Raw genomic sequence first — 10,903 nt, 5'->3', positions numbered from 1 at the left:
TGTAGGGATAAAACTTTATTTTATTGACAAAAAAAAAAATGCAAATGAATGAAATTTCAAACGAATCCTTTAAGTCTGTTCAGAGATTCTTCCTCCAAGTGAAGCCTTGTGATGGTTACATTTACTGGTCTGGGTGTAAAAGTGTGTCATTTTTCAGGCTGCTGGAGGGTCTAATGTACGTTCAGCTCAGCATGCCTCCTCTCATGTGGCCACCGTCGCTCAGTCCGTGCTCAATGAGTTTGATGTCCTCCAAGTCTTCTTTGATGACGCCGATCAAGTGACTTAAGCCATCCTGCTGCTGCTTCAAATGCTGAAGGTGTGGGGTAAATAAACAAACAGGTGACAAATTACAATAACTTGAGTTGTGTCTAAATGATGTGAATGAAAGATGTTAGTTACAACTGAGAAAACTCAAAAAGCAACATTTTAAAACCAGAGCGAGATGATTCAGAAAGCCTATGAAACACCTTGGCTGCAATGTGTTAGGATCTGGATACAAATCCACAAACTGTAGGTGCTTATTTTATCATGTAAACAAGAAAAAATGTGACTCACTTGTTTGATTTCTCTGAGAAGGTCTGCATCAACGCTGTAGCGCTCCTCTGATCTCACAGCTCCAAAGTGGTTCTGCATTCGAATCTGGGACATCAATTCATTCAACCGGCCCTGTGTAGAAACACAAGACTAAAATTAAAAATAAATCACATTTAAAGCATCCAACAGTAGTAGAACAACACTGGTTTAGATTCACTGTTCAACCAAGTGTTTATTTACTAAAACATACACTTAAAGTTTATAAAAGAGGCTGTATCTTTGTTCTAGATCTACTTTTCTAAAAAATCAAGCATTTACTGAGCGTGAACAACGCTGCTGCAGGTTAAACACACTTGCCTTGAATTGCGTGGGGGCATTGAGTTCTGACTGAATAGTGTCCAGCTGCACCCTGAGGTGCTCCTCGTCCACCTGGATTGCATAACCACTTTTTCTCTGAATCTCCTGTTTGATCAGTACCTTTCAGAAAAACGAGAAATATGTCAGTTTTATTGGACCACAGCTGAAGAACACTCAGATGGTGCCAGGTCATTCAGTGAAACAAACAGATGGTATTCATCACATTTAGCTATTCGTGGAAGAAGGAGAAAAATTCAGAATGGATCATAACCAAACGACGTTAATCTTCTCGAAGAGATTAAATATGTAAGACTGCTGCATGGTTGACCTGTTTTAACGTCAGCTTTGGGTCATTTACATCATTTATTTCTTTGCAGAGAACTACTGCACATGATATTTTAGATTTTTGAAGTTTTATACAACCTATAACTGGTCTGGTTCTGCAGTTATAATGCCAGTTGCAGTCCTGTCACGATAACAAATTTTGCTGGGCGATTAATTGTCTCAGAAATTATTGTGATAAACGATAATATTGTTTGAAATTTAACAGTAATTAGTAATTATCAAATTTAAGAAGAAATGTTTCATTTTTGTGTGTAGTACCGTTTTTGACCACTCAACTCGCGCTGCAGAGTTTTATTTTTCAAACTTTATTCAGCCAGTCAGCATTGACAATGAACTGCCTGTGAACAAAACGAAACGGCTCTGCAGCGCCGTGAAAGACACATAATTGGCAGTATAAGACTGTTTGAACCTAAGGATGGATAGCGAGGGAGCGAGCAGCGTGTCTCTTTAAGAAAAATGGGAGGGAGGCCCCTTGACGTGACATGGGCTGTCTCTCATTCCTGTTTTTCCGTTCTCAAAATGGAGGACGCTCGGTGTGGTTTGAGCTCTTTAGCATAGCATTTATCACACAAAGCTTTTAATAAGAAAATCAGTAAACAAGTTCTCAGCTTCTTTTTGCAGAGAAAAACAACTTTTTAGACGAAGGCACGAGTTTCAACTGTGAATTTTGGAGCTTTGACAAAAGAGACGTTTTTTCCTGAGGTCGGTCTGTTAGCTTAGCTTGTAGCTTAGCTTCTCAGCTTAGCTGCTTTTAACGATCCAAAAGCGTGATTTCGGATCGTTAAAACGGATTTTAAAGAAAAAAGAGAAAGGGAGGGGTCAGTGAAGAGCACCGGAGTTGAGCCTTTTGTCATCCAGTGTCTTCAGTAGAAAGTGAGAGACACGAAGAAACGATAAAGCCGATAAAAGAAAATGAGGTCGATAATTTTCATTTATCATGTGATTAACTGATTTATTGTTTATCGCGACAGGCCTAGCCAGTTGTGCTTATTTAAACATGAGGGCAGATAACAAAAACATTAAATTGACAATTAAAAAAATGAAGTCCATGTTTAATAAGGACTTTTAGTACCTGCAGCACCCTGTGGGAGAGATCCATCAGCTTCCTCTTGTACTGAGCGATCTTGGCCACAGTTGTCGCCTGGTTCTTCTGCAGCTCACTGATGTCGTTTGAGATGATCTGCAGGTGCACAGGTGGACAAATACAACAATCCTTACATATTTGTCTTGATTGATTTTGTTTAATAATTTTGTTAAAATGCCATCGCATTAAATGGCAGACAACTGTGTAAATGATAAAATATTTGTGTAGTGTTACAAGTATCTTGTCTTACATGCCTAAAGCTATCTCATTACATTTTTTAAGAAATAACATTTGAGCCAAAAGTAATTTTTTTCCAACTCATTAATTTTTTTTAGCAAGTAAAAACAATCTGTGAAACCCATTTGCTCTTGCTACTTGCAGTGGAATTCCTAATAATTACAGATTAAAACAAGTGTTGGCACCGAGTACCAACTGGACATCTGTGCCGTCCTTGATGCCACAAAAATGTGTCAAAAATTCCTTCGCTGATAATCAAACTGCTCTGTGCCCGTTTTTTGCTTTCCCCTGCTAAAACTAGAAACAGCAGCAGCAGAGATATTTTTACTCACGTCCACTCTAGTCTGGTGTTGTTTAGTCATCTGTTCCTGGATCTGCAGTCTGCGAAGCAGCTCTTTAAAACCAACCATGGGCACAGGGATCAATCTGGAGCAAAATAATAATTAAAAAAAAATCAGTTGTGACAATAGATGTTTAATTGTTTTAATTTTACTTTGTCAGCAATCATTGTGTGTGTGTGTGTGTGTGTGTCAAGGGCGTCAGAAGCATCCGTAATGTGGGGGGGACACAACGATGTGTGTGCGTGTGCGCAAAAGAAATGTGCACTAATGTACAAAAAAAAAGCAACATTTCACCTAGATTTGCTTTAATTCCACACATTTAAAGCATATTTCTCACCAAGTTTGTGTAAATTCAGCTGTGGGTTTTAGAGACATTTTAACTTTAATACACTTTAATACAGAGCGTCAGATCGGCACTATTTGTCTTTATAGAGAAATAAAAACATCACCACTAGACATTTTTACTTGGGTTCAACACTCCTCTTCTAAATGATGTTTCTAATGAAGCTTGAGGACAATAAGGTGTGGGGTTTTAAAGACATTTCAACTTTAATGCACCTGAACACACAGCGTCTCTTACACCTGCAGCTTCTCACAGCGTCACAGTTACTGCTAAGCTAACATGCTACAGACGTAGCGCTGCACTCAAGCATCCTCCTAACATGAATACATGTTTATGATCAACCCCCCTGGTCAACAACTGCCCGCACTAAACTGCTAAACTGGCGAGTGAGCAACACAGAGGTGTCTCCATCTCCTGCACCTGTGCGTGTTTTCTACCGAAGCAGGAGACTCGGCAGCGGCTGCCTGCACAGTTTCTGCTCTGTGTGTAGAGGTGGAGGTAACCTGGAAAACCTGGGGTGGAGTTGTATTAGATTGAGTATTCTCCTATTAATCAAGTGGAATGGATTTGTTCACGAAGAAAGAGAAACTGCGCCGCCTGAACCAATGTTTCATAGTAAAAGTGGGGGGGGGGGTCCAAATGAACTTTTTTTAATGTGGGGGGTGGGGACTTGTCCCCTTCACATACAATGGTTGCGACGCCTAAGGTGTGTATGTCTGGCACAAATTAACCTCTCAGGTTCAGGGTTGTCCACCTTTGCCTGCTCCCAGATGATTGGATCCACTCCTGTTGAGTGAAGACAAACAACATCTTATCTACCATGGAAATCTACAGTGGCTGTAAGGTGTAAATGAACAACATTTGAAAAAAACAGAATTACATTAGAAAAAAACAGACTCACATTAGAAAAAAAAAATAAAACAGAATTACATTTGAAAAAAACTGAATTACATTAAGCCAAACAGGAAGTTTTTTTTATTTTCTTTATTATTATTATTATTATTATTATTATTCACTATCTTAATTTTTCCAATGTGTTTCCGTTTTTTTCAAATGTATTTCCGTTTTTTCTAATGTGATTCCGTTTTTTTTCAAATGTTATGATTTTTTTTATTCAAATGTAATTCCATTTTAAGGCCACCACAGAAACCACACCAATGTGTGCTCATAAACACGCAACAGCTACCATATTTACCTGCAGGAGCGTTCTGCAGCAGCTGTTTGAGCTGAGCAGGGGTGAGTTCTGTGCGTGTGACTGACATGACCACTCCAATCTGTGTGAGTTGAACCTTAATGTTGGCCTGCTCCAGACAGCTGAAGAGGGTGGAAGCTGGGATCCTCTTGGAGGTGCCATTAGGGGAACGCTCCACTACGTAAATGATCACCTCTGTCCTGAAAGTCAGACATGAAAAAAAAATTAAAAATTGTTGAGAATGTCTAAATGATCTAATCCAGAAAAGTGACAGCGAAAGCTGCTTGAGAAGTTTTTGAAAAGTACAAACTTACTGGTCATTCGGCAGAGATTTGACACCCTCCACATTCACAGTTAGAGTCTGGTTGCTTCCCAGGACTTTATGAAGAGACTCAACCAGCTGCTGCTGCTGAGCTCTCACATCCGCCTCCTTCTTATTGAGCATCAAGACCACCAAACCATCCTCATCCTTACTTACTGGGATGCAGCTATACCCCACAGCCTAGAGAACAACAAGACAAATATATAGATATATTTTAAATTTAACAATACTTAACAAAAATTCTAATAATTTCCTTTTACCTTGAACCTGCAAAAAGGGTTCTCCTGAGTAAAATCCACAGGCTGGTTATTGTTGCTGTAGTAGCCCTTTCCTGTGCCCCAGTAGGCCTGCAGCTGGTTCCACTTGGCAAGAATGGAGTCCCGTTCATCTCCTAACAGGGTCGGGGCTGACAGAGCGGTGACCTGCTGGTACAGCTGGGTGGGCTGAGTCTGACCCTGGAGCTGAGGCTGCTGACCAAACAAGCCTCCTGCTCAGGAAGCAGAAAGGTAAAACACGTCAGGTTGTCTCTTGCCTCACATTTTCTTATCTGTAGTCCCACACCTCAGTTTAAGTCAATGACTGCTGAATTACTGGCAATAAAAAAAGATGAAATTGAAACTCCAAGATCGTTGGCCACTTTTTAAAGGAATTCCTTACAACTGTGGAATATGTGTAAGCACCCACATCTTTGAATCAAACATTAAAGCAGCTAAATAAATATGTAATATGTAACTTCCTGTACGTTGGGTTTGAAACGTTTGAACATAGCTTGGTATAATCATGTTTTAATTTTTGCATGTGAACTGTTAAACAACTGGAAACAGAAGCGCTCACCTTGTTGTTGCGTCGGCTGGATGTTAAAACCTCCAAACCCACCAAGGCCGGTTGTTCCTAATCCGGTTCCAAAGCCTGATGTTCCAGTGGTGGTTCCAGTCCCAAGGCCTGATGAAAATCCAAATCCTTTGTTCTGTGTGGCACCAAACAGGCCTCCTAAAGCACAACATGTAAACAAACCAATAATTAGTACCTAAAGCTAACTAAATGCTGCAGCACTTGTAAAATGAGCTGTCAGCTTTGCAGAGGGATCGCTGCAGGAACAGGGTGCAGCTGCATGTTTTGGTAAATGAAGGGAGACATCTTGTGGCAGCTGTGTAGCATGCTGCAGCACATTTCTGGCAGATGGATTATAATTATTATTTTTATATAGTTAAAATGTCAACCATGTACAAGACATTACAGATAGATTTCAGCTGCATTTACTTAGACAATATAATTTATTTTGTATTACAATTAAGCTCCTTCAAACTTTCTATCAGTACAGTGGAATGTAACTGCCTTGTACGAATAATCCCCCCAGTCCAAGTACCATATTAGCTCTGACCTTGTTGTGTATGGTGATGACCTTCAACAAGAGACTAGTGTGAACTGCTGCAGCAGAAAATACTAGATCAGCCCTGGTGGGTTACAACAAGACTTTACCAGATTGTTGTTGGCAAGCAAGTAAATAAGAGTAAAAACATTGCTAATGAGCCAAAAAATGAAGTATTTAATAATAAATATAAATGAAAAGGGTACATTGACAGAACATCCTAAGCAATTATTAAAGTATTGTTATCCATTTATGTCTGATGACTTTTTTAAAACATATATTTAATAACAAATTTGGGGAAAATGCTTTCAGCAATCAATTATAGATTTTATTTGATTTCTGCAAATGATCTTAAGTTGTAATGTGGATGAGACTCATTATTTAGTCTGCGCTCTAAAAATATATAAACAGAAATATGAAAGGGATGTGCAATATGCCCTTCATGTAAACTGTACAATGATATTCCATTAGCATCCGACTAACAAGCCTTCCCAGTTTACAACTCAACCGATCATATTAAGAGTTCAAGTTCAAGTTGTGTTTTTTTGCCATATGCAGTTTATCACAGGGTTAACAGTACAATGAAACGCTCAGGATGAGAAGAACCGATTTGATTCGCTAAAAAACAAAGAACAAGAAATACTAAAAGCATGCAGTAAGTGTAAAAAATAAAGTACCAAAAAGTGAAAAAGTAATTAAAATGTTTACAAGGTCCTAAAGAGCAAATAGTAAACAACAACATGGTAGAATATAATGGTGCAAGTAGGATGAATTTGAATGAATAAGTATTTCAAGGTAGTAATATAAGATAAATCCAGATGATATATACTGCACATAACTAACATAAACTACACAGGTTGTGTAGTAACATTGAGTTGAATTATAATGGTAAGGCAGATACATAATGTACCGTACATGATACAGCCACATAGTGCAGCAGCAATAAATAATAAACACATAAGTTGTCACAGATGTGGCTTGGTGCAAAGTTATTGCCAGTTGTTAAGTGTTATTTATCAAGAGTTTAGTAATCTGATAGCTTGTGGATAATAGCTGTCCTTTAGTCTTTTTGTACGTCACAGTCATCTGTGGAGAGAGAATGACTACAATCTCTGTTAGCAAGCTTTCATCAAATTAAACATAATGAACAGACTGATCCTGCTGCTACTAGTGGACACAACCAAACAGCACCTACCTTAAGCACTTACTGCTTCACCTGATGTGATTGGCTAGAATCAACTATTTCAGAGTGAAAACAACTTGTAAAGGCTGGGGGGAGTCGAATATCATCGATGGAAGCACAGCAAGGAGGGGAGTCGCTGACAACTTGTATTCCTTCACATTTTCAAGCTAGCCCGACTTAAAGGTTATCAAACTGTGCTTTAATAAGAGTTCCCTCTAAAATCTGGATTCCCCACAAACTGGACGTTTCTCTCACACTGACTGACCTGTTGTATTCGAAGGGGTAGCAAAGCTGAATGTTGACCCTGGTGCTACAGCACTTGTTGTAGTTGTCCCAAAGCCACCAAATGTTCCTGGGAAACAAAGACAACAACAATGACCACTTTGATAAAAGAAGTGAGGAAAAAACATAAAACAGTAAAAAAAAAAAAAACACCAGACATAAAGTATATAGAACAAAAGCATCTTTATATAAAAATGTTGAGTTAACTGACAAGGAAAAAGTATTAAATGAGTTCCACCTAGCATGGATTTCTGTAAAACACAAAAGGTGAAAATGTACCAGTACTCAATTTTCTGTCGTAATTGAGACTAGTGCAAAATTTAACAGTCTGTCATGCAAATGCAATGAAACTTGTGAGAGGACGAATAAGAATCACCAGGAGGGATGGAAAAAAGAAAATCATTGTACCAGGTGACGGTGGATGGAAACAATTAAAAATGATTTTTACAAACACAAAATGTACTTAACCACAGAGGTCATCTACCTGTGCTAGCCAGACTATTACCAAAACTGAATACAGTGCCTGCAGTGGTTGCTGCACAGAAGCACCCTGCATTAAAGCTGATTGCAGCTGGGTTGGCATTTAAACCAAACCCCCCAAAACTAAACCCACCAGCCGTGGTGTTTCCAGCTCCAAGCCCCACAAATCCTGCAGTCAAAGCAGGCAGGCAGCGAGAAAGAGAGAGTGACATGGAGGAGTTAAATGACACAAAGCTGACCTAGCATTGACTCATTATTTTTAAAGAGCCTTCAAGCGTCTTAAAATAAATAAAATAAATAAAAAAGAAGATCAAAAAACACTGCAAATGTTATATGCTTTAAAACTAACGTGCATCTTACCGGTGTTGGTGGAGCCAAAACTAAACCCAGTGGCTGGTGCAGAGGTGGTTGTGGCTGCTCCGAAACTAGGAGCTGTTAAAGCTTTTGTCAGACAAACAGAAAACAAACAAGTTGTTAAGACACGTAAAGATACATTTGTTGTTAGCCTTACAGCTTATTGCTTCATTTTTTGTGAAAAGTGATAGTTAAAAGCAATTGTCTGATGTATATCAGCCTGCCTTTAGTGTAAAAAGCATACCATGTGTGTCACTCAATAAGACACATTCAAGTTTAGTTTTTGTCTGTTTATGGAACATAAATGAGAAAAGTCCTGCCCACACAAATTTTAAAACCCTTGAGTAACACATTTAAGACCAACTTACAATTTTTTAAACAAACTGAAGACCTTAAATTTAGATACACAAATTTGTCTTTATAAAGATGCACGGACACCCGGTTTAAAGGGAACAAACTGGGTCATTTGGCATGATTGCGTGCATCACACTGAACATGGAGCAGCACAAAAAACAAAGGTGAGAGCCGTCTTAGGAGCTCAGAAACAAGATCGTCGATCTCCATCATCTCCAGATTCATGCTCCTCTGACCACAGCTGACACGATTAATGGGAAACGGACTGTACTTAGATACCTTTCTATCTAATCAAGATACTCAAAACGCTTTACAACACAATCTGTGCCTTGATGGCTGCTCTAACCACACAGCCACAGCTGCCTCAGAAGCAGATTAATAAAAAGTACAAGATTCATGGGACTATACCCCACCTCTCAGGATGTGGAAGAAAAAAAATAAATGTAACCCCAGTTAGCAGGTGGCTATTGCAGATGGCAGTAAGATCCAAAGAGACCAGACTCAGGAGGGTTCCACCATTGACAAAATCCTCCCACAAAAAAGCCAAACAGGAATTTTCCTGTTGACAAGCCCCAAAGTTCAGGGACCGATGAGACAAAACTGGAGCTTTTTTGTCACTCACATACTTGGTGTTCTTTTGATTATTGTGAAAACGTATCAACAAACGTATCCAAGTCTGTGTGTGAACACATCTGTATTTGTGGGTGTTTAAATGTTTGCCAGGACTAGTAACAACGACGCTATTTGAAACATGAACTTCCATTAGCAGCAATCCAGTTTTAGGGCAGATGAGTTTGGATCAGAAGTGGGACTTACTGCCGAACCCTGAAGAGGCGGTGGTGGTGGTGGCTGTCGGGTTGAAACCAAACGTTGCTGGTGCTGTTGTCTTGGCACCAAATGAGGCAAACGAAAACCCGGACGTGTCTACACAACAACACAAAAAGACGCTGTGAATGTTTACACTATAAGTCAGGTCATTAGGAAACTCAGTTATGGTGCTAGGTAAAGTTTAAACTGAAAATGTGCACAATGAATGAAATTAGTAATCAAATATATGACTAATTAATCTATAATTTTAAAAGAAAAGCTGTGGAAGCACCACTGATTGATCTCGTTTTAGCTCGACATTAGCAGCACAGCTGTTTTAGCTGTTATGAACGCCGTCATTTCACATTAACGTCCATATTATGATTTAAGTCTAACATTTCTACTGCTCTGCTGAAAATACAGGATACAAGTGAATTTTGCCCTTACTTGCTGCTGCGTTACCCACAGCGCCGCCAAAATTGAACGCCATGTTGACTACGCCACTGCCGCGTTTCTTCTTCTTCGCTTTTCACCTCCGCTCTCAACAACCATTCCTGCAATACCGCCACCTACCGACCACACGATGCTGCTGCAAGAGAGGAACTAATGTATGAAACACGAACATGGTCAAAATTTATTAAATAAATAATACATTATGAAATAAGACTTTTTTATTTTTTATTTTTATTCTTTTATTTCATAAATGTGTTTCTCATGATAGCGTATTTGTTTCATAATGGTGTTTTTCATAACGGCTTATTTATTTCATAATGACACTTTCCAGCAGGATGACTTCATCTGTCAATCAAGGGAACCATGCAGATCCAGTTGTTTTATGGAACCTCCTCAGGAAAATTATCAACACTATTCAGTGTTTTTGTGTTTGTCCTCAGAATTAGAATATCATATTATATAGTTGAAAGATAATTATATCTTGACAGTAGAAATAATTATCTCACATAAAAATGTGCAAAAAGTTTAATAAAGCTTTTAGGAAATTATTCATCTGTGGATTTTTATTTTTTTTTTTTTGTTCTCATCTTCTCAAACCTCCTTTTAAATGCTGCTGAACAAAACATTTCATGTCCAATCAAACACTCTTAGAAAAAGAAAATACAAAGAATGTCAGAATTTAGAAAAAAATTAAATGATCGGGTTAACAAGAACCTTCTATTTATTAATATTTATTTGAGCTGTGACACCATTTAGGGACAAAATAATTTGTTTTATTTACAGTATTAAAGCCTTGGTACAGACGGTGTAGCTAAATTGTTAAAAGTTTCTTGTGTTTTGTGAATAATGAAAAATAAAATACAATC

At 38.5% G+C, this 10,903-nt stretch overlaps 1 protein-coding gene across 2 annotated transcripts; it reads right to left on the bottom strand.

Moving 5' to 3' along the window:
* Nucleotides 1–6: 6 nt before the first annotated feature.
* On the bottom strand, nucleotides 7–10,086 carry nup54 (nucleoporin 54). Of its 2 annotated transcripts, XM_037692242.1 has the most exons (15): nucleotides 10,032–10,086; nucleotides 9,594–9,701; nucleotides 8,430–8,510; nucleotides 8,074–8,238; nucleotides 7,573–7,659; nucleotides 5,590–5,745; nucleotides 5,016–5,242; nucleotides 4,748–4,935; nucleotides 4,437–4,633; nucleotides 3,973–4,027; nucleotides 2,890–2,983; nucleotides 2,309–2,416; nucleotides 892–1,011; nucleotides 556–666; nucleotides 7–310 (listed from the first exon to the last, which is right to left on the bottom strand). In XM_037692242.1, the coding sequence occupies exons 1-15, from the start codon at nucleotides 10,072–10,074 to the stop codon at nucleotides 182–184; spliced, it is 1,869 nt and encodes a 622-aa protein (XP_037548170.1). In that variant the 5' UTR covers nucleotides 10,075–10,086; the 3' UTR covers nucleotides 7–181. The 2 variants fall into 2 exon arrangements, with proteins under 2 accessions (XP_037548170.1, XP_037548169.1); XM_037692241.1 differs by lacking the exon at nucleotides 8,074–8,238.
* Nucleotides 10,087–10,903: the final 817 nt, after the last annotated feature.

This window comes from Nematolebias whitei, chromosome 18 (genome assembly GCF_014905685.2).
Source record: "Nematolebias whitei isolate Nwh7 chromosome 18, NemWhi1, whole genome shotgun sequence".
Lineage (NCBI taxonomy): Eukaryota > Metazoa > Chordata > Actinopteri > Cyprinodontiformes > Rivulidae > Nematolebias > Nematolebias whitei.
The sequence above is the reverse complement of the archived record's forward strand: the minus strand, read 5'-3'. Positions and strand labels throughout refer to the sequence as shown.

Bases quoted from the DNA above. Each gene is read 5' to 3' on its own strand.
- nup54 (XM_037692242.1), bottom strand. From the start codon at position 10,074: ATGGCGTTCAATTTTGGCGGCGCTGTGGGTAACGCAGCAGCAA. The intron at 9,702-10,031 runs GTAAGGGCAAAA...GTTGTTGTGTAG, and splicing joins TGTGGGTAACGCAGCAGCAA to ACACGTCCGGGTTTTCGTTT. The intron at 5,746-7,572 runs GTCAGTCAGTGT...GTTGTGCTTTAG, and splicing joins TACCCCTTCGAATACAACAG to GAGGCCTGTTTGGTGCCACA.